General features: G+C 33.6%; 1 protein-coding gene across 1 annotated transcript in view; it reads left to right on the forward strand.

The window, feature by feature from the left end:
• LOC126878682 (eukaryotic translation initiation factor 2-alpha kinase) overlaps positions 1-25,442 on the forward strand; it is a 50,470-nt gene that overhangs the window by 14,721 nt on the left and 10,307 nt on the right. The window contains exons 4-11 of the mRNA XM_050641537.1: positions 1,077-1,251; positions 1,316-1,592; positions 6,649-6,835; positions 13,508-13,931; positions 13,989-14,129; positions 17,456-17,999; positions 18,059-18,197; positions 23,240-23,433. Of these exons, the coding sequence (XP_050497494.1) occupies positions 1,077-1,251; positions 1,316-1,592; positions 6,649-6,835; positions 13,508-13,931; positions 13,989-14,129; positions 17,456-17,999; positions 18,059-18,197; positions 23,240-23,433 (2,081 nt within the window). The remainder of the gene's footprint in view (positions 1-1,076; positions 1,252-1,315; positions 1,593-6,648; positions 6,836-13,507; positions 13,932-13,988; positions 14,130-17,455; positions 18,000-18,058; positions 18,198-23,239; positions 23,434-25,442) is intronic.

Here is a 25,442-nt window from a genome sequence, read left to right on the forward strand (position 1 = left end):
TATAGAGCAAACTGGTATTAATTTTTCATGTAGAATTAGCCCTTAAAATTTTTCATACTTATTTACTAACACCCTGTATATGCCAGAAAATTGTAATTTAAAAATAAAAATCGACCTGTTTCAGGATTTTTCTCCAAAGTCGTCCATTTTAGAGAAAATTAATTTATTCCATAATTTAGGACCTCTCTGGTATATTTGACAAACACACACACACACACACACACACACACACACACACACACACACACACACACACACACACACACACACACACACACACACACACACACACACACACACACACACACACACACACACACACACACACACACACACACACACACACACACACACACACACACACACACACACACACATGTATATTTAATTAAATGAAGTTGCAACGAAATTGAAAATGGTTATTCTTTTTTGATTTACATGTTTACTCTGATTGGAGTATGAAGGGAACCATTGTCGTTGGAACTTGACCGCGCTGAGCAGATGGGACGTGAATTATAAATTGTAAAATTCTCTCATCTTCCTTAGTCTCAGCATCAGTTATGGCTTGCAAATTGTAGAAGCCTCGGAGGTGTTACCAGAGAAGGTTCCCATTGTTTTCAATCTGGTAGGATGTACAGTAACATTTTTGAATGTTGTTTATGTGCTATGAGATTGAAAACTTAGGTTTTTTTTTGTAGCAGTTGCCGCTAGGCCATCCCTGCCATTTCGTTCGTTGCAATCCGTGACTGCACGCCGGGGTTTTGTCCTAGTTGGTCAGAGAGAGCAGCATATGTGCTTCCTGATGAGAGACTAATTAGTTTCGAAAACCACTTTTTTTGCTGCACTCTCTGATTGAACTGGAATAATGATTATTTAAGGGAAACTACCGCAAATGCAATAATTCCACTTTTGAGACGCAATTCAGCGACATCTCTCGTAAAAGGAGGAAAACGAAAAGTCCTAGATACAAAGTTTACTACAATTAAACAATTATAATAATTAAAATAAAAATAATAAACAATATTTTAAATCTAAGAATTTTCTATTACATATATAGACTATTTATTATAATTTAGGTAGTATTGATGTTCGAACATATGGTATTGGATTTCATTCTGGTACAGTCTATTATGAATGCACCTCCCTAAAGTGTTCTAACAGTGATGACCAAAGAGATGAAGATGATTTGCTTATATTGGAACGTATGACTCATACAATAAGGGCTGTTGAACCTAGAAATGGCCAAGAAAGGTAAACAGCAAGTTAAAAGTAATTTTCTTAAATTTTCTCATTTGATTTTTATTTTATATTTAAGATGGAACTTCAGTGTTGGTCTCCATGATATCAAATTGTCCAAGATAAGTTGTATTTACAGTAATACTGATAAAATTGATTGGAACGTGTCAGCTATTTTACCAGATGGAGTTTTGAAGGTGTCGTTTAACCACAATGACGTTAAAAACAAATGGAGTCATGTGTTTCCATCTCCTATTGTTCGTGCGTGGATATGGTCTGGAAAGAATATGTCTGAAATTGATCTTTTTGTCCCAGAACAGACACCGTCTATTTACCTAGGGATGCATGAAAAACAAGTAAGAATAATTTATTGTATCGCCATCCGTCACTAAAGTCATTGATTATTGTACTCATTTGCCCTCATTTGCAGCAGTAAAGTAACACTTTATTGTACTGAAAGAAGAATTTTACTTTAAATAATGAATGAGTTACATGTGTAAGTCCATACTATTGTAGTAAAGAAAAGAGAGACGTTCTCACAAACAATTTATTTTACATCTGACGACTGGTTTCGTTGTCTACAATATTCACAGCATCTTCAGGTCCCGGTTAAAGTAAAATTAAATGCTAGAAACAACAAAAAACCAGAGTTTGTTAAGTGGTCTGGTTTAAATCAAAAGTTAATGATCAAGCCAATATCAAAGTACATATATTTATGCATGCACATAAATACCCACATGTACGTACGCATGGTGTACAATCCTCATACTCACATACATGCACGCATTCATATGCAGTGGTAACCAAAAGTATGTCAAGTATAAGATATATACTTACTTTTCGGTATAAGGGAAGAATATAGTAGTATTCAATATCATACTTTTTCTCTCTCTCTCTCTCTCTCTCTCTATAGAGAAAAAGTATGATATTGAATACTACTATATTCTTCCCTTATACCGGAAAGTAAGTATATATGTTATACTTGACATACTTTTGGTTACCACTGCATATTAATGCGTGCATGTATGTGAGTATGAGGATTGTACACCATGCATACGTACATGTGGGTATTTATGTGCATGCATAAAATATATGTACTTTGATATTGGCTTGATCATTAACTTTTGATTTAAACCAGACCACTTAACAAACTCTGGTTTTTTGTTGTTTGTAGCATTTAATTTTACTTTAACCGGGACCTGAAGATGCTGTGAATATTGTAGACAGCGAAACCGGTCGTCAGTTGTAAAATAAATTGTTTGTGAGAACGTCTCTCTTTTCTTTACTACAATTTTACTTTACCTGCCGCGATTAATCAAATTAACCGAGATTGAATGTAAGTGGTCGATGGCAGTAATCTAATGGCGAGTATTTGAGTGGACTTACATTTTATTTACTTTAATCATTAAAAATATTGTACGCAATTTCCGATCAGTGGCGGCTCGTGACCTCAGTATGCGGGTAGGCTACACATATACTTCGGGTAGGCGACAAAAAATATCCTACAGTTTGTAATACATTTTGAGCCGTCTTGCAATACTAAATGTAATCTATGAGCGCAACAATGTGTAAAAATTGCTTTTGGAGCATCTACTTTAATTTTTGATTGTAATCCGTTTAAAGAGCCAGCCATTACACTTGCACCATCGTAAAATTGAGCAATTAATTTATTTTTGTAATCATATGGCTCAAGCACGTTTGAAATTAAACTATATAGAGCGTCTGCAGATCTATTATAGCTAACATCAAAAAACCCTAAAAATCTTTCTGTTACCTGACCAACTTTGTTAACAAAACGGATTGTTAAAGTACACTGTGATTTTTCGGTTATATCTGTAGTATCGTCAGCTAGTATAGAAAAAAATTGACTTTCATTAATTTCTGTTGAAATTTAATTTTTTACGTAATCGGCAAGACAATCTATTAAAATCATTTTGTATTGTTTTTGACAAACCCGTGAACACCCCTTCTATTTTTTAACATGATCCTGGATTTCCTGATCGCGTTTAACTACTAAATTAAAAATTTCTTTAAAATTACCCATGTTTGAAGAATTATGGCTCTCATCACGACCGCGAAATGTAAGTTCTTGTTTTGCTAAAAGAATTGTAACATCAATTTCTTCAACTTCTTCAATCTTTTTCAACTTCTTTATTATATATCTTATTAGATAGAGAAATATGTCCAGCGAAAGCACTGTCAGTAGTTTGTTTATTTTTTCTAACCGTTTTAAATCTAAGCAATTGTTTAAATGTTCTTTCGAAGATTCATGTTTTTTTACACTAGCTGATAAATTTTTCAAATCTGAATATCCCTGACTCACCCAAACATTTTGCTTCAAATTTGAGAGCAACAGACAAGGCCAACAGAAAAGTGAATTTTTAAAATAACTTCCGCTTAGCCATTTATGATTTTCATACCATATTGTTTTAAACGATCTCGAAAATGGTTGATTGTCTTTTGTCTTATCTGTGGATAAAATTGTTAAATTTTGTAAAGGCCGGTCCATTGAAATAATTACTAATCTTTCTTCATTTTGGCGCCTTGAAAAAGGCGTCTCGATCAAACTGCATATTACATCGTTTAAAATATTCATATTCGATGACTTAAGTTTTTCCACCAATAAAACTAACACACCTACGTTTCAACAACGTCAAATATTACTTATTTTATTTATGTATCAAATAATAATTTACTATTCGAATAAATTGATAAGTTAACAATTAACCTCGCTTTAAATTTTTAATTATCTATATAATCTAATAACACATTATTCAGTTTTCATAAACAAATTTAAATTGTCCTACCTAGTTTTATTCAATACTTAACCTACTAATAACAGCCAAAATCAAAAAACAATTATTTTAAAACAGTTTCACAAGACACAAGAGAAGCAACTGATAAAATTTTGTAGGTCCGGCTATAAGACTGTGCCTATCCGCCCGTTCAAAATCGTAGAATACGGTCGCTGTAAACAGAGAGAGAGATCGCACGTCAATTCGGTGTTGGCGTCGTTCTATTTCAGGCTACGTTTCCGAGTGCCTGACCAAGGAGAATATAGAATCTATACACTACTACTGATACTACAAGGAGCGTACAATAATTATAACTACGGAGAAAATTTTTTGGATATTTTTAAAAATAATTTGGATAATTTTTGCTATTTTATTGTAGATATTGTGTCAAAATTTATAAATTACAATTTTGAAATAAGTAATTTATATTAATAATTTATATTATTCTACTACATTTGAAGAGGGTAGGCGGCGCCTACCTTGCCTACCCCGACGGGCCGCCCCTGTTTCCGATATTATCAATTAAATTTGTCAAAAAGTGAAATTCTGTAGTATTTTGTAATTATATTCGTATAAAATAAATTAAAACTTTACCGATTTAGTAATTATTCAATATTGATAACTGTCGATTAAAAATCGAATGCGGTCATCTTGCAAGTTATCTGTCATCACTGTCATGAAATTATTATGACGTCTAAAATTTAAAAACTTCTTAAATTGTAAATTGTTAAAACCAATATCAAATTATGTTGGCAAATATTATTTTATATCAATAAAACATATCTTAACCGATTGTCAAATATACCAGCAAACAAGAAGTAAACTCAACCTTCCCAGGGACATATCTGGGCTTCTTAGAGACAATACAAATATCAACAATATCATACAGTTTTTAACGGAAATAGGAATAAAAGACATTTAATTGTATCACAAATTTTTTAGGTATACTTTTTGTTAGTACATATGTATTTACTTAATATTACCATCTCTTTTGATTTTTACCATGTATTTTCAATTGTTGTCGTTTATAACCCCAGTGGTTCGGACGACATTACATTTAAAAAATATATGTTGGCGATAAAATTTTGTATGCACCACGTCAGTAAAGACTCCTTATCGAACTCGTCTGTTACTCACCTCGCTCGCTACGCTCGCTCTTCTCGTAATATCAGACTCGTTCGATAAAGAGTCACTTTACTGACTTGGTACATAAATAACTATTATCGTTTAGTTAACTTTTATTTATTTTATTCATTAATGAATCATTTTTATAAAAGAAAAATTTTTAAATGTATGCCTGATCAACATGCCTGCACCAACCAAGGAAAAAGACAGAAATTAAAGATCAATTCTACGAAGACCTTGTGAGATCATATGATAACTTTGCCAAAAACGATATTAAAATAAGAATTGGGGTCGTGAATGTCCAGATAGGAAAAGAGATATGCTTCCAAAATATTGGTAAATACAGCCTTCATGATGTTATTAATGGTAATGCCTTAATATATATTAGTATGGCAGCTGCCAAAGACATGATTGTGGGAAGTAAATGCTTTAATCATGGAATATCCATACAGGAGGGCAATCAGGACTATGCAATAATGAAGAAGTAGAACAACAATAGATAGATACAAAAACGTTAGGAGAGATGGGAAACGCATACACCAAAAAAAGAAATTTTCACATCGACCCATGCAACGAAGACTATTGTAACTCAATTTTGGTTGAACTGAGATAATCGCGTTTGAAAATTTTTCGCAAAGAGTTCGCTATAAGAAATGACGATATCTTTGGAACAAATAATCCTTACACACTGAAATTTCTGATATATTATATTTAAAGGGTTTTAAGGGGTTTCACAAATCAAACATAACAAAAAACACATTTTTTTGCTAAATCTTGTAGACTTACAGTTTTCATTGAAGCAATTAAGGAAAAAATAATACCTACTCTAGACTTAGTAACAGTAAATGACGTTATCTTTGGAAGAAATATGTCTTACAAATTTAAATTTCTGTTATATTATGTATAAAAGGTTTTAAGGGATTTCACAGATCAAACATAACCAAAAACAGATTTTTTGCTAAATTTTGTAGACTTACTATAGTTTTCGTCGAAACAGTTACCGAAAAAATACTTATTCTAGACTAGACTTACTAGTAACAGATTTATTTAAGCAAAACAGTACTATTTAAAAAATTGTAATAAAAAACATTACTATAGTTAATCGGAATAACTAAAATTAGAGTCTAACTAGAGAAAATTATAGTAAGTCAAACAGTTTAACTCAAACTTGGAATACCTTCCTCTGTTTCTTGCAACGAAGACTTCAGTAACTCAACTTACCATAGTTGTCGTTTGCAGGTGTGTGGGTCAGTAAACTTACTATACACATGCAAATGCTTTACTGGTTGCCTTAAAATTCGTACCTGATTTACCATACTTTTACATCAAAAAAGCTTAAAAAGAATAATAATACCATAATAGTAAGTCAAATGTAACGTTTTTTTAGTTACGATAGTCTTCGTTGCATGGTTCGACATGTCAAACTTAAATATTAGAACTGTTATAAATTTTCTACATGAAAGGCAATCAAATTTTATTTTTTTATTTCTAGCTCTACATACATGAATCTTCATTATTACAAAATGCAATTGTAAATAGAAGATCAGGGACAAACGTAGTGGTAGCAGAAAGTAGAAGTATTGCAAAAATACCATGGAAACCAATTGGTGCTTCTACTACTAATACAGAAGAAGATTCAACAGCGTTGTCAGTTTTAAATGCTTCAGAATATGTTAATGGTAAAGATTTTGATTTGTTCTGTACATTTAGTGCAAATGAAGTTTGAGTTAATTTGTTTTTGAGGTTTTCAACTGATGGTCATTATCTCCTTTCATTAAGTTGTTATACATATTTTTGTATTTCAAATTCAAGTACATCTGTTTTTTGTAGTAGGACACACCTTCCTATGGTTTTACAATAATTACTCCAGCTGCTTTGTTTATCCTCTGATAAAAAATTTTTAATCTATATTGTGTTTCAGAAGGTTCCTTTGGATATAATGTAGAAAGATCCATTGGATAGGGTTATTCGAAAAGGAACCAAGCGCCTATTTAGTAGTTCGGAGAAAATTACCTTAGAAGTTTAGTTTAAATTATAAATCGTGATTCAAACTTTACAAAAATCTTTATATTCCATAGCATTCTATGTTGTTTTATTGTTCTAGCTTGAAAGTTTGAAAATAATAAGATTATGAAAAGGGTGGATTTTTGATAATTTTGGCGCTTGGTTCTGTTTCAAAATTAGAGGTAAATAAAACATGGAACCTTTTATAAGGTTTATTGAACTTAAATAAAGTAACGCATAAATTCATTATTTCGTAAACCGGCGACTTTTAGGAAAAATCCCGAAACAGGTCGATTTTTATTTTGAAATTACGATTTTTTGGCATTAATATCATACTTATGACGTCATCCATCTGGGCGTGATGACGTAATCGATGTTTTTTTAAATGAGAATAGGGGTCATGTAATAGCTCATTTGAAAGGGTATTTAATTCTCTATTCACTAATATAAACGTTAACATAATTATTTATACAGGGCGTCCAAAATTTTTTTTAAATTAAATTAATTGACACAAAAAGATGAATGCATGTAATTTGTTGAATTCTAAATACCTTTTATTGCTGTCCGAAAACTAAAAAATATTTTATTTAAAAAATAAACATTGATTTTCGCTTAAACAAAATGTTCAAATTACCAAGAGGCAGGTGGGTGGCAGTTTTAACATTGAATTTAAGGGAAAAGCAATATTTATTTGTCAAATGTACCTACCATGCCAATGGCCATTAGTTGTCGAGGCATTAGCTAAATAAAAAAACATGTTTTTCCTGTTTCTGACAACAGTAAAACGCATTTTAAATTAAGCAAATTACATACATTCTTCTTTTTGTCTAAATTAATTTAATTTAAAAAATGTTTTTTGAACACACTGTACAAACAATTGTGTTAATGTTTATATTAATGAATAGAGAATTGAATGCCCTTTCAAATGAGCTATCTCATGACCCCCATTCTCTTACTTACTTCACTATTTGACTTACAACAACACACACTGATGATAATAATTATTATTGTTGCCGGTACGTAACACGTGCTCGAAATCTATAAAAATCGAAAGAGATCCAAGCGACTTTAAGAAAATCTTTGAAAGAGTTTCGGCTGTTGGTTCCTTTTCGACAATTAGATAACTGTAATTTTAAAGTTGGCGCTTAGTGTTCTGGTTAATAGATGTCGTTGGAGTCGTTCTGCAGCTTGGATATTTTTAGAATATTTAATATACTCCAGTAGAAATCGGTTGGTGGTAATATCTTAATATTTTTGAATTTGTCGCTTGGTTCCTTTTCGAATAACTATCCAATTAATGTATGATATTTCTAGCATCTGCTTGTTCGTTCCATTTTGTTCTTCTTAATATACTGACTTGGTTTTGTGTTAGTATTCACTATAAGCTTCTCTCTATCCGGTTCTTAATTTTTTTAAAATAAGCCTCGGTACCAAAATACATAATAATTTTTCTAAGTTTTATTTTGTTTTTCTTAATATACTGACTTGGTTTTGTGTTAGTATTCACTATAAGCTTATCTCTATTCGGTTCTTAATTTTTTTAAAATAAGCATTGGTACCAAAATACATAATCAGCTCTATTCTGTAACTTTTAACAAATCGAATAGAAATGACCAAGTCGAATCGTAATTACCTGAAATCGGAATGTTTGATATCTATCTCGTCATTTTCGTGTTTGGATTGGCATTCTGTAACTCGCATCGAAATAAAGGTAAATCGAAATCGGCAATTTCTATTTCACGTGCTCAGGAGGGGGTGGCAACCCCGCATTGTCAAGCGAAATTAGTGTTCTGTGGCCTGCTTGTTACTGTTTCCAAAGAATACATATCTCTCACAAGAACCGACACGGACGGCGATTCTTTTGTTGTTAGCATGTACTTAATTTTAGTATCGAGTTGGCAAGTGTACACGCGAGTACACTGAGAAAAGTCTCGCACATTTCTGGCGTGTATCAATAAAATTTTAGTTGCACTGAGAGAAAGGTTGCATGCAGGGTCGGCTTTTGTTGACATTTGGTGGAATTATTTTTGATTTACAAAAGGTTGCAAATACAACACAAAGTAATGGTGAGAATTATATTGATTAAAACCATGGATAAAATACCTTTTTTTATCCTGATTTTAGCATTGGGCACTTAGTGGTGGGCACTCAATAAGAAAGGAGTCCCTGGTAAATATGTAAATATTGTGAGGGATATGTATGAGGGAGTAACAACTAGTGTTAGGACAGGTGTGGGAGAGACTGATAAATTTCATGTGAAAGTAGGATTGCACCAAGGCTCTGTGCTTAGTCCGTATTTATTCTCATTATTTTTGGACCAGATAACAGCGAAACTACAGGGTAACATTCCATGGTGCTTAATGTATGCTGATGATGTCGTGTTAGTAGGAAATAGTGAAAGAGACTTAGAACAAAAACTGGAACAGTGGAGACAAGCTCTGGGGGAAAAAGGTTTAAAACTTAGTAGGACAAAAACAGAGTATTTGGAATGTTCATTTATTAAAGATGGAACTACTACAAATAAAATGGTATCTTTGGATGGTGAAATGATTGTGAAAAGCAATAGTTTTAAGTACCTAGGATCGGTATTACAGAGTAATGGAGAAATAGATGGAGATGCATGCAGTAGAATTAGGGCTGGATGGATGAAGTGGAAAGAAGCGAGTGGTGTGTTGTGTGACAGAAAAATTCCAATGAAGCTGAAGGGAAAATTCTATAAAACAGCCATAAGACCGGCTATGATGTACGGAACTGAATGTTGGGCAGTGAAAAAGAAAGAGGAACAACGAATGCATGTGGCGGAAATGAGAATGCTTAGATGGATGAGTGGAGTGACAAAGAAGGATAAAATTAGAAATGAGTATATTAGGGGAAGTCTAGGTGTGGCACCAATTGATGCCAAAATGAGAGAGCATAGGTTAAGATGGTTTGGTCATGTTCAACGTCGAGACGTTAATCACCCAATACGAAGAATAGCTGAAGTGCAGGTTCCTGGAAGGAGTAGGAGAGGAAGACCAAAGAAGACCTGGGGGGAGGCGATAAGGCAGGACATGTTGGTAAAGGGTATTAACATTGATATGACCCAACATAGAATTGTGTGGAGAAATGCAATTAGGGAAGCCGACCCCGCATAGGGATAAGGCAAAGAGAATGATGATGATCCTGATTTTAGCATTGAAAGACCAATAATAAAATATATTATAGTGGCGTGACATTCACTAATTATTCTTTTTGGCTTATATTGATACAACGATACAAAATATAATTTGTTGTTTTCACCAATTTTGAAAAAGTGTGAACAAGTTGGTGAGAATTTGAACGACTTGGTGTGACCTAATAGGCTGTCTGTCCGTCCGACCGCGAATATAACTCCTTCAGTCACTATACCAGGTAGAATGACAAATGAGGTGTCTAATGAAATCTTATAATCCATGGATGGTACTCAAGGTGAAACATTTGACCTAGACTGTCTGTCCGTCCGACCGGAAATGTAACTCCTCCGTCACTATACCAGGTAGAATCACAAATGAGGTGTCGAATGAAAGCTCATAATACATGGATGGTACTAAAGGTGGGAAATTTGACCTAGGACTTCCCGTTTTAGAAATGCGACCGGAAGTGCTCTTTTAAAGTCACCGCAATAGCACAAGTGATATATTATTCGACGCGCATTCGCAAGACGAGAACAAATATATACTTCTGGTTTCATGACTGTCTGTCCGTCCGACCGCGAATACAACTCCTCAGTTACTAATACAGATAGAATGACAAATGAGGTGTCGAATGAAAGCTTATAACCCATGGATGGTATTAAAGATGAGAAATTTGACATCGGACTTCGGTTTTAGAGTTACAACCGTAACTGTGCTTTAAAGTCACTCAAAATATGATATGAATGTAAAACAAGATGACAAAATTAGTAAAATCGTAGATCAATCGACGCAAAGTTACACGAAGAGTTCCAATATCGACTTCCAGTTCTACTTTCGATTACTTTGGGTGAAAACCTAGGACCAATTACTTGTTTGTCGAGGTATTTCCTAATTCATTCTATTCGTTATTTCGTAAAATAATCGAAAAATAACAGCTGTTGTAACCGTCACGGAATCCAATTCTTTTTGGATGACAAATGTTCGTGATCAACAACAAGAAACTGTATGTTAAAATCGAATGTCAATATTTTCAATTTTTATTGTCTTGGAAACCAGCCAAAACATTCCGTACATTCCAGCCAAAACCAGCCAGTACATTCTTTAAAGTCGAATATCGGGGTAAATAAATAAAAAACCAATAAGTATTGTACTATTTTATTTCTATAAATATAAAGATGTAATAACTGAAAAAATATATATAGTATACAATAAAAACTAATAAGCAATCTAGAAAAGAGAAAAAGTAATTTTTTTAATATATTAATTAATATGTATATGGAAACGTTTTGATCATTATGGTCAGAAGCTTATATTCCATATGAAAGCAGCCTTTAGCTTTTTTTGTTGGAACGCAAGTATAATCAAGAGAATGTAAACCTATTATGAAGAGTGTATTGTCAATTATCAAGCATTAACTTGAATGTTGAAACAATTTCAAGTGATATTGGATCAAACTTTTTGAATTAGCTAAATTATATAATGTTACTCCTGAAAATCCTGAATTTCAAGTAGTCAGTCATAAATTGTTTTATATATTTGACCTAAGTTATTGTTTTATACAAACTACAGAAACAATTTAATGAAACATAGTTTATTAAATTTAATTTAGGTTTGCTGATAAAAGTACTTTATGGAAGTTTTTGTGAGTATTGGATTGATTCTCAACTTTTTAAACACAGCACGTGGCTTGTGGAATGAACACATATAAAATATGACTTTGTGCTCTTCCTGCAGATGCATTTGGTACAGTAGAGGTCAAAGAAAGGTTAGAGAATTTGTATGATATTTTAGATTCAAATTCTTTGTGAAATCCCAATAAATACAAAATTAATTTTTTATACGATAGTTTATAGTTCATGAAAAAGCTTAAAATAATTAATTCACATAATCAAGATATCTCAAAAAGAATTAAATTGTATAAATGTTGGAAAATAACAATTAATAGTTGTAGGCTATATAAGAAAATATATATAGAAAATAAGTCTATACAAAATATTATGAGCTACAAATTGATACAAAAACAAAATACTAACGCCAAGCCAAGCCAAACAAACAACTGTGACAACAAACGCCGATCCTGTACAAGACAAATGTCACCAAAATTATTTGCTATTCATACAAATTGAGAAATGGCCGATCTGGCACATGCGCATAAAAATTTAGTTCATAGATAATCCGTTTGTGTCGGTTCTTGGGAGATATGTATTCTTTGCTGTTTCTAAATTTGAAATACGACACCGTTGCCATATCTTCAATTTTTCATACTATCACATTACATACAGTTGCATTTAAAAAATAGTTTTCAAATAACAAAAAAGAAAAGTTTTGAAAAGTAAACAACAAAATATTAGTGTAAATATTCTACACAAAAAGCTCAAAAGATGATAAATGGTTTAAAATCAAAGTTAATTAAAATTGTTATAAAAAAGAAGATCAACTGATAAATAAAAAAGATAAATGAAGATCAGATGTATGATGTAAAATATTACTAATAATATAAAATCTTAAGATTTGATTTTAGCTAAAATAACTGATAAACAACTTTTCCCAAAATTGGCGTCTTTTCTATAATTATTTTCTTTTCTATAAGCGTTGATTGATAAAAATACAAGTAAACTGGTATAATATATTATTTATCAATCTATAAGTCTATCTTTATAATTTTAAACGGTCTTGTACAATCATTGTGCCATTGATTAAAATTGTACAAGAAATATACAAAAAAAAGTATGGCAACACTGTGAACTGTGACTGGCATACATCCAGATTCAGCATTCAGATGCCCGGCCAGAGAAAGTGGGGTTAGGTTCAATGCATACTCGTACATGACTAAATTAAATATACAATTTCTTAAGTAAATAACACCACAGACTAAAAAATTAAGCAGATACAAAAGGTAAAAATACTGTAAATAAGTAGTAATAAACTATTTTTAGTAGATATAAAATATAAACGTCAAAATAAAATACAGTGCGCTTGCGTCAAGCACAATTCCGATTATCGAAATCTAATTTCGACAGGGTAAATGTTGTCGAAGTCATTTCTATTCACTATTCCGATTGTAGAGATTCCGAGGGAGTTATGGAATACCGATTTTGCTTATTTCTATTCGACTTGGTCACTTCTATTCGATTTTCCTTACTTCTATCATCGAAATGAGTTACAGAATAGGCATGAATAATTTTTCTATTTTAGGACAAGGATTTTACCTCCATGCAATTATGGAAGAGCAGTTATTATGCAATGATAGTAACAAAAACAAATGGCTAGATATAGAGCCTGGAGAAATGACATATTTGTATTATCTAATTACTCCTTGGTATTGGAAGCAGTTAATCTTAATGACAGTCCCACTTGTCACTGCAATATTCGTACTTCGGAACCACTTTAAATATAAACAAAAAGTAATATACGTAGAGAAGCCAGTTCCTGTAGAAGTACCTACGAAATCTGTCGAGGGAGATTGCTTTGAACAGAAGGACCAATTTAGTTCCAGATATGTCAATCAATATGACACTGTACAGTGTCTAGGAAAGGGTGGATTTGGAGTTGTTTTTGAAGTCAAACACAAATATGACGACTGTTCATATGCTATCAAAAGGATTACTTTACCTAAGAAGTATGTGTGTACCCAAATTTTGTTTGAAAATATTTTCACATTTTTGTGTCGTTTCAGGACTGTGAGCAGAGAAAGAGTAATGCGAGAGGTTAAAGCTTTAGCTAAATTGGAACATCAAAATATTGTTAGATATTTTTGTTCATGGATTGAAAGCCCACCTATTAGTTGGCAACAAGAATATGATAAGCAGTGGATTAAGTAAGTGTTTCTTCTTCGTGTACCTTGTCCGTTGCGGACGTTGGCTATCATCATAGCAATTTTAATTTTGTTTGCGGCGTTTCTGAATAATTCGATCGATGTTGGTCCAAACCATTGGCGTAAGTTTTGAAGCCATGAGTGTCTTCTTCTTCCGGGTCCGCGTTTGCTTTCTATTTTACCCTGTATTATCAGTTGGAGTATATACAGGGTGAGGCAGATAAAGGGCCTATTAGAAATATCTCGAGAACTAAAGGTAAGAAAATCATGAAAATTGTTATACAGGGGTTTTGAGGTGTGAACTATTTAATGAAAATATTTTGGTCTCTTTGCTACTTCCAGTTATACCGGAAGTTGATTGTAACTTCGTTTTTTTAAATGGGACATCCTGTATATTTTTACATTTTTGGATTCTCCTCGATTTCTTCTTTCTTTAAATATAAGGTTTTGTAATATTATACAGGGTAGGTTAAAAGATAATTACGTTTTCTTATTAATTTCGCAGCAACATTCACACCCTGTAGGCTTGTATTAGTTTGACATATGTAATAAACTCTATTTATGTTCAAATGATTTTTAATATAGTCTTCTATTGTTAACAATTATTAGTATAGCTAAATTTTTCGTTTTAGTATACAGGGTTGGTCTAAACACGGAATGAGTATTTTCTGAGTTTTCTTAAATGGAACACCCTGTATTTTAGTATTGTAATGAAATGTTGTTTTATGGTACATTTTAATTACTTAAGCACTCCCTATACCTAACTGCTTTAATTTGTGAGTTATTGGTGATTCAAGCAAAACATTAATTGCAACACAAAATATGTGAAATTGTATTAGGTTGGCCGTGAAAATATTCAATCACAAATAATTTTTTGGAAATGAATACATATTAATCTAGACTGATACTTAAAATTGCCAATAATGGTTGAACTGTCAAAATACCATCGAAGTTAAGATTGTTGGTGCGATTAACAATTAAGCACAAATTAAAGCAGTTAGGTATAGGGAATGCTTAAGAAATAAAATAGTACCATGAAATATCATTTCGTTACAATACTAAAATATAGGGTGTTCCATTTAAGAAAACTCAGAAAATATTCATTCCGAGTTTAGACCCACCCTGTATACTAAAATTAAAAATTTAGCTATACTAATAATTGCTAACAATAGTAGACTATACTGAAAATCATTTGAAAATAAATAGAGTTTATTATGTCAAACTACTACAATCCTACAGGGGTGAATATTGCTACGAAATTAATAAGAAAACGTAGTTATCTTTTAACCTACCCTGTATAATGTTACAAAACATTATATTTTTAAAAAGAAGAAATCGAGGAGAATCCAAAAATGTCAAAATATACAGGGTGTCCCATTTAAAAAAACGAAGTTTTAAGCAACTTCCGGTATAACCGGAAGTACCAAGTAGATGAAAATATTTTCATTACATAGATTAGTCTTCAAAACCCCATTATTCCAATTTTCATAATTCAGTTACCTTTAGTTCTCGAGATATTTCTAATAGGCCCTTTATCTGCCTCACCCTATATACAGTGTGTCTGCGTAACTTGGGAAACTTTTTTAATATCAATTTTACGAAAAAAAGTTATTCTTTATAAAGTGCTCTGCATAGTCTAAAACCTAAGACGCAATCATCAGATATCAAATTTTATCAACGGTATACGAGGTATGTCAAAAAATATGAATTTCGCTCAAGAGTAAATTGCCTTTATATTTCACAATATCGAAAATTGTCATTGAGAAAAGTTGTTTGTAATTAAAAAATATGTTATAATGTTCATTTGCACCCTTCTAATTGAAAAAAAAATTTGAAAATTTTCCTCAAAATCACTGACACCCAACATCATTTTTATTTATGATAGCTCCGTTATTATTAATTTTACGAAAAAAACTTATTCTTTATAAAAAGTTTTGCATAGTTTAATAACCAAGATAAGATTATAAGGTATTAAATTTTGCCAATTTTATACGAGGTATGTCAAAAAATATGAATTTCGCTGAAGAGTAAAGTACCTTTATTTTTCACAATATTGAAATTTGTTATTATAAAAAGTTGTTCAGAATTAAAAACCTACAGAGCATTAAAACGGTAATAGAAAAGACTATCGAATACAATCGAACACTCATTTTGGCTTTTGTAGATTTCCATAAAGCCTTTGACACGGTAGAATTTGACAAAATTCTGGAAGCACTACAAGCATGCCGCATTGACTACCGATACACAAGGTTGATTTACAATACATACAAGAACGCAACTATGTCGGTGAAACTACATACATAAAAACACGGACAATATCCCAATCGGCAGAGGAGTCCGACAGGGCGATACCTTATCGCCTAAACTGTTTACCTCAGTACTAGAATATGCTTGTGGAAAACTTAACTGGGAAGAGCGAGGCCTGAATATTGACGGTAGAAGATTAACAAATTTGAAATTCGCAGACGACATAGTTTTATTCTCTGACAACCTCAAGGAGATATGTACAATGCTACATGAACTTCAGTTAGTGTGTGCCAGTGTAGATCTTAAAATAAACATCTCCAAAACAATATTCATGACAAACCTAGTACCTAGCGAAAATATCAATATTGGAGACAACGAAGTAGAGCTAGTGGAAAAATATATATACCTTGGACACGAAATAAAGATCACAAGAGACATCCAAACATGTGAACTACGAAGAAGAATAAACCTAGCATGACCAGCCTAGGGAAAACTCGAAGACATCTTTAAAAGCGATATACCAATTTCTTTAAAACGTAAAATATTTGACCAATGTGTGTTGCCTGTGATGACTTATGGTGCCTAAACTTTGAAATTGACAGCTACAACTTCTAAAATGCTGCAAATAGCCCAGAGGAAAATGGAAAGGTCAATGCTGAGTATATCGCTTCGTAACCGAGTTAGAAATGAAGACTTAAGACGAAGAACAGGAGTTACCGATGTAATTTCCCGAATTGCCACCCTAAAATGGAACTGGGCCGGACACGTCGCCCCCAAATCAGTGATGGGAGGTGGACGAAGAGATTACTTGAGTGGAGGCCGAGATTAAACAAAAGAAGTAGAGGAAGACCACCTACTCGTTGGACTGACGATCTCAAGAAAATGTCAAGAAAAAGTGCTCAAAATAGAGCACAATGTACAAAAATGAGAGAGGCCTATGTCCAGCAGTGGACGCAAAGGGCTGGGGGAAGATCTGATACCGGCTTGAAATTTTTTTCATCTTTTCTCATAAAACCTTTTCCTAACAGTACAGTATGCTTTTCAAAAATCATAAAAACATAAAATCACCTTTTTATTTATAGAGATGAGGACGCTGAACCAACGGTTACTGTTACCCATACCACAAAATCTCCACCAGAACGGGTGAAATCTCATTCCATAAGCATAGATGATCTTTTACCAAGATTTTATGATTCAAATCAAGTTTCAGAGATTTCAAATGCAATTCAAAGACAAGACAACGACGAAGATGATGATGACTCCTTCATTGTGTTTAAAGATTCTAACGGGAATGCTCAAAACGACTCCGGAGTAACAGAATCTTCTGTAGGTGAAAAGAAGGAACAGTCATATTCTGAACATTTGAGGAAAAAAATTGACTGGAAGCGGCCAGATAGAAAGCATTACTCCTGGGATTACTCACAAAGTCAACAGATTAAGGCACCACCTACAGAGCAACCAGTATTTTTGTACATTCAGATGCAGCTGTGTAAAAAAGATAATTTGAAGGACTGGTTAATGATGAACCAATCCAGAGATTATAAGCTAATTATTAATATATTTTCCCAAATATTAGATGCTGTTGATTATGTCCACCTGAAGGGACTGATCCATCGAGATTTGAAGGTAATTATACGCACATGTCAATTGTTACAGTTTCTTTAACATCACTTAAATTTTTTCAGCCAAGCAATATTTTTTTCTCTCTAGACGGAAAAGTAAAAGTGGGAGATTTTGGATTGGTTAAAGATTCGGAGGACGCATTTGATTTAGAATTAATTAAAAAGGGTTCATCTCCCTACAGAGGCCATACCTTGGATGTAGGTAAGGATTAGTCGAATAATTCAAGTATTCTTGACTTTTAATAATTGAGGGGGTCAGACGTAAAAGGGTTTAAGTGCAGTTTTGATAGTTCTGAGATAATCAGCTTCAAAGTTGTTCGAGTTTTATAAATTTTAGGAGTCATTAAACTAAAATATGTCTAGTGTACAATGGTCTATAAAATGATAAAAATATAAGGGTATATTATTACCCTTACTATATCCTTCCTTTTTTTCAATTATTAAAAAAATGTACTTAAATCGGAACATGGTGTTGATAAATGTTACTGGTAAAACGGTTCAAGTGCAGATGTTAATTACATATTACTAATCATTTTTGTCCCAGCTGTTATCCACAGTGTAACTACAACTGGCACGCTGCATAATACTTAATTAGTCTTCAAAATTGGTCACAAATCTAATATTTATTTATTTGAAATTAATCCTGTATTAACATGTGTTTACACATTACAGAACACTAAAAATAGTTTTGTGGTAAAATTGTTCAAGCACACTTAAACCCGTTTATTACTATTTGTTTTTACAGAATACTAAAAAAACTTGTTTACTACCAAAGCAAACTGCAATTGTTTTCAGTGAACTAAATGTAATGGCGACTGTAGGGCGAAATATGCTCAAATCGTTTTACCACCATGTTCTAATACCATTTAAGTATGCGAATCTGTACTTAGATTAAAATTTTAAAAAAGTGCACTTAAACCCTTTTACTTCTAAAAAGGGTTTAAGTGCAGTTTTAATAGTTCTGAGATAATCAGCTTCAAAGTTGTTTGAGTTTTATGAATTTTAGGAGTCATTAAACTAAAATATGTCTAGTGTACAATGGTTTACAAAATGATAAAAATATAAGGGTATATATTTCAATCCATCAAGTGCAAAATATATTCTTAAACGGAAGAACTCATTAACGACGTTCTACACCTTCGTTGCGGGGTATGCCTCTCAGAGGAAAGGGGGGAAACTTATATGCAAGCGAAACAGTATTTTCGAAACAGTATTTTCACTTTTATTTAATAATGGTACGGTAAACAATCCTCATTTTTTAATATGTTATTCCTTGCAAAAAAACCTTTAATTTAAGCACAAATAATTAAAAATCGTAAATTTGAGTCAAAAGTTATTAACTTTTTAAGAGCGAAACATGATTTCGAAACAGTATTTTCACTTTTATTTAATAATGGTACGGTAAACAATCCTCATTTTTTAATATGTTATTCCTTACAAAAAAACCTTTAATTTAAACACAAATAATTAGGAATCGTAAATTTGGGTCAAAAGTTATTACCTTTTTAAGAGCGAAACAGTATTTTCGAAACAGTATTTTCACTTTTATTTAATAATGGTACGGTAAACAATTCTCATTTTTTAGTATGTTATTCCTTACAAAGAAACCTTTAATTTAAGCACAAATAATTAAAAATCGTAAATTTGGGTCAAAAGTTATTCACTTTTTAAGAATTCCCATAAGAGCCCATGTTAAAACTTAACTTTGAACCTTAATAGTAAATAAACGGCACGGTAAAACAATTTTTAAAAAATCAAGTCTTAGTTTTTTGAAGTAAACTATAACATACTAAAATTTCATGCAAATCCTTAATTCTTTGCCGAAGGTGTAGAACGTCGTTAACGGGAACCCGTTTTGATAAATTTATTATTAGATATGATAAAACACCTAAGCAAATGGAGTATTTGGATCAGTTGAGAAAGGAGCTAAATGATCGAAAGGCTAAAGGCGAGACTGATATTACTATAAAGTTCATCAGAGGAACCCCCTCTATTGTACCATCAAAAAACTGAAACAGTCAAATTTTCTTAATTTCTCTATATCTTATACTAATATTGATTCTTTAATGGCAAAACTCAATGAATTTGTTCCTTATATGGATTTAGAGAAGCCTACTATTATGCTTATAACAGAATCCTGGCTCAAACCACATATACCTAATTCTATCATAGATGTACAAGAGGTGGACATAGACTAGAGGTACATAGACTGGAGGTGGAGTATGCATTTATGTGTTAGATTCTGTTTTTTCTCAATTTACAGTAACTGTTTTACCGTCCAATATTCCTGGCTTCGAGGCAATATGTCTTCTCTTTCATAATAAACACTTATCTTTTACGATTTGCTGTGTTTACAGACCGCCTGATACTGCTTATAATAATTATGTTCAACTTATTAATTTTTTATCCGGTCTAGCTTCAACTTACAAAAACCTAATTATTGCCGGTGACTTCAATCATAGAGATTTAAAATGGCCACATCCTGTACCTCAAAATGCTTCATCTAGACTTCTTCTTGATTTTGTACAAGATTCACATCTCCAACAAATCGTTACTGAACCAACTCGTTTCCGTTCTGGGCAGCAACCCTCCATCTTGGATTTAATTATTACTTCTGATAATGATTTAATAAACAATCTAGAATACTATCCCCCTTTTGCTAAATCCGATCATGCAATTCTTAAGTTCCAAATGCAGTTAATTCTTGTTACTGATCCAAAAAAACTATACTCATCAAGATATTTCATTGATTATAGAGGTATTAATCATGATGTGTCACTGGTTGACTGGGCTTCCGTCCTGTCGTTACCAAATGTACAGGAAAACTGGACTATTTTTCATGAACAATGTAGCAACATCATAAAAAAATAATACATGCTCAAGACTTATAACTACATTTCCTTCTAAACCCTGGATTAATTGGGATATTCAAAGATTGATTAAGAGAAAGAAAGCTCTTTGGCAAAAGTATCAAAGATCACGTTTGGAGAATGATTTTGTTACGCATAGGAATGTTGCCAATCTATTGAAAACAAAAATTTGCAATGCTAGGAGAAACTATGAAAAAAATATTATAGACAGCAATAATCCAAAGAAGTTTTATAAGTATATTAGAACTTCCATAAACACAAAAGTTTCTGTTCCTCAATTAAAAACAGATTTGCTTATGGAACAATCATTCCACTCTGCTACTCTGCCACTTATTTGGAAAGAAGCACGGGTGAAACCAATTTTTAAGAAAGGAGATAAACTCGACCCCAAAAATTATCGGCCTGTTAGTCTCACTCCAGTTATATCCAAAGTTATGGAATCAATTATTGTGGATAATTTACACATATTTTTGAACCAGCATCAAATAATCCCGAACGAACAACATGGCTTTACCAGTGGAAGATCGGTTGTTACCAACTTGTTGTGTTGCCTAAATGACTGGACTGCCGAAGTAGACATGGGACAGGATATTGATATTATCTACTTAGATTTTAGCAAGGCTTTCGATAAAGTTCCAAGGGAAAGGCTTTTGAAAAAATTAAACAGGATTGGAATTCGCGGGCAACTGTTAAACTGGATTTCAGCCTTCTTAAGTGAAAGAAAATTTTCAGTAAGAATACAGTCTTCAAGTAGCCCCCTATATGACGTAATAAGTGGAGTCCCCCAAGGATCTATTTTAGGGCCACTACTGTTTAATATATTTACATCGGAGCTAAAATACATCATTTCATCAAAGTTTTCGGTTTATGCGGATGAAACAAAGCTGTACAACAATCCTAAAATAAATTCTCAGTGTTTGCAAAAAGACTTGGACAGCATTTCTCGATGGTGTGACTGGTTGCTACCGCTTAATATAGAAAAATGTGTCGTTCTTCATCTCGGCAAGAATAACCCTCGGTTAAATTATTTTATTAACGGCACCGTTTTAAAAAAGACCGATTGTCACTCTGATCTCGACGTGTTAATAGACTCACAATTGTCCTGGACTCCTCAAACGTTGCAACAGTGTAATAAAGCCAATCGCATGGTATACCTTATTAGTAAAGTTTTTTCGTCCTGTGACAGTCGAACCTTAGCAAAATTGTATAAAACTTATATGAGACCTATATTAGATTTGCTAATTCAGTGTGGTGCCCGGTTCTTCAGCGTGACGTAAATATGCTGGAAAATGTACAGCGACGAGTAACACGGATCCCGTATTCATTGGTGTGTCCTTCATATGAAGATCGTTTAAGGATCATGGATTTAGTTCCATTATCCGCCCGCAGACTTAGAGGCGACTTAATTACAACATTCAATTCATTTCATTACGAAACTTCTTCACTAAGAAATTTCTTTACAATAAATACAGATGAGCGGTTAAGAGGCCATCCCAGAAAGCTAAGAAGAGAACCAACATCAGGTTAAACTTTTTATCAAATAGGGTTGTTCATGCTTGGAATTCATTACCGGCTTATGTCGCTATGGCTCTCTAGTACAAATAGTTTTAAGAATAGACTCGATAATAATTAATTGTATTTTTAATTTAATTATATGTAATTCAGTTTAAGTGTAAAACAGCTAAGTACCAAAGTTTGTTTAGCTTTTAGAGTGTAATAGGATTCTAATCCTCTACTCTTATTGAATGTTAATAATAATAATAATTATTACTCTTACTATATCCTTCCTTTTTTTCAATTATTAAAAAAATGTAGTACTTACATCGGTACATGGTGTTGATAAATGTTACTGGTAAAACGGTTCAAGTGCAGATTTTAACTATTACTAATCATTTTTATCCCAGCTGTTATCCACAGTGTAACTACAACTGGCACGATGCATAGTACTTAATTAGTCTTCAAAATTCGGCACAAATCTAATATTTATTTACTTGAAATTAATCCTGTATTAACATGAGGTTTTTGCAGAATACTAAAAATAATTTTCTGGTAAAATGATTCAAGCGCACTTAAACCCGTTTACTACTACTTGTTTTTACAGAATACCAAAAATAGTTTTGTGGTAAAACGGTTCAAACGCACTTAAACTCGTTTACTACCAATGCAAAATCCAATTGTTTTCATTAGATTAAATGTAATGGCGACTGTAGGGCGAAATATGCTTGAATCCTTTTACCACCAAGTTATAATAACATTTAAGTATGCCAATCTGTACTTCGAGCATATTTTTAGAAAAGTGCACTTAAATCCTTTTACTTTTAACCTCCTCAATTGTTATTGATGTGAAAACAGCTTCATTTGTATTATATTTCAGGAACCCAACTGTACATGAGTCCAGAGCAGTTTAGAACTAACATTTATGACTACAAAGTGGACATCTACTCCCTAGGATTAATTTTATTTGAACTACTTGTTCCCTGTTCCACTGGAATGGAACGTATTAAAATATTGACTGATGTAAAGAAAAGTATTTATCCTCATTGGTTTGGGGAAAAATATGCAAATGAGGTAATCATTTCACATAATTTTTAGTACTACTAGTTTTATCATCATATTATCATCTGGCCGTTATCGTCCACTGCTGAACATAGGCCTCCTCTAAGTTTCTCCATGTCTTGAGCTACCATCATCCAGTTCTCGGCAGGTCTCCATCGTCACTCCAGCGTGTTGGAGGTTGGCCTTTGCTTCGTTTGTCCAACCGCGGTCGCCATTACAATAATCATTTCTTTTTAGCTACATGTTCTACTATGTCTTTGATTTTTGGCCTTTGCCTGATGGCATTCTCTCCTTGTGATTCCTAGCATGGCTCCCTCTCTCTCTCTCTCTCTTGCCCGCTAGGTAACTCTTAAATTTTCTACTTATCAAAAATGTAGAAACATTTTCAATTTCTTTGCAACACGAAAATACAGCAGCTGCATAATACTCGGGTTAAATCGGAGAGTGCAGGAAGAGTCTATACCGGTTTCGGAGGTCTTTTCCCCCTCATCAGTAGTCCCATATCCTCTTCTCTCCGATTTCTCCAGGTATCATACATATTCTCAGACTCTATAGGGATAGATTCCCAGAGCTGGCAGATATCGAAAACGACTTTGATGTCCTAGAGAGCAGAACATCAGTAAGGTCTAAGGCATCGGCGGGATTGGTACGCAAGGTTATAAGGGTTAATCTTACATTGGACGAGCGGGTTCTCTGGGAGCGCCTGGAACAGATCCGAGAGGAAGTTGGCCCGGAAGCGGTAGTTGCGCTGCACCACCTTAGTTTTATTACGGTGGTCGGGCTACAGAAAATGTGTGAGGTGATATTCCGAAATACCAAGGTCACAATAAACATCTATACCACTGCAACGAGGAAGGACCGCCCCACATATGGTATGATTGTGTCCAAAAAAGACACATCATACAAAGATTTATTAAGCTCGGTCAAAACGGCAGTTAAGACCACGGGAGCCACACAGATTAGAGACGCCCTGACCAACAAAGGTAGTGGGTTACGCACCCTTCAGCTTGGTGAAGAAAATAAGACGGTAACCGTCCATGTAAAAGGCATGTCGGAGGACACTTGTAAAGAGGAGCTTAAAGAAGCACTCGAGGTTTACACTGGTCGATGGCAAGAACCGAATATAATCAAAGAGATGAGCGATTTAGGGGTAACACCCTAGCGGCTACAGTCATCCTCACCAAACAGGCGGCCGATTCTATTCTCCAGAGAGACAGTAAAGGTGGGCATCGTCCGATGCCAGGTTGAGAAACGTATCCGAGTCCCCAGGTGCAATAGATGCTGGGCCTTCGACCACGCTCGGGATGCGTGTACCGGCCCCGATAGGACCGGTACTTGCTATGGCTGCGGGGCAACCGGGCACGATACAGAGTCCTGTCGGGCTGCGGCAAGATGCGTCTTGTGCGATGAGGCGCATAGATGTGGCAGTATGGCCTGTCCTAAATTCAGAGATGCCCTGAGGATGATCAGACAGGCCGAAAAGCCAAAACTTAAAAAACAAGATATCCCGATGCCGGGCAATAAATCTGAAATATCCGTAACTGATTATATGAAAACCGTCTCCCTCGCTGATATGCCCAATTTCGGAGTAGACGTGGAAATGGAACCTTCCACATCGTCGTCCAGCCTTACAAACACCGCGACCCAGAATCAAGAACTGGGTGATGCTGCGGAAGTAGCACCGCCCTTGTCAGATATAGCCGGTCTAGTATAAGACAATACTCTCCACCGACAACTTCAACTTTAACCTTAAACTAAGACAAGGGTAATTATCTGCAATGGCTTCGCTAGGAAAAAAAAGACTTAAAATACTCCAGGTGAACATCGGGAGGGCCAAAATGGCACACCATAGGATTTATACTAAAGCTCTCGAAATTGGAGCTGATTTACTGGTTGTCCCCGAGCCAAATAAAAACATGACTAAGAACCAAGGCTGGATTGCCGACCTGAAAGTTGATGTGGCCATATACCCCGTAAACAAGAACGTGTGCATCAGCAAAATCATAAAAAAGGAGGGTCAT

Source organism: Diabrotica virgifera, chromosome 10, assembly GCF_917563875.1.
Source record: "Diabrotica virgifera virgifera chromosome 10, PGI_DIABVI_V3a".
NCBI lineage: Eukaryota > Metazoa > Arthropoda > Insecta > Coleoptera > Chrysomelidae > Diabrotica > Diabrotica virgifera.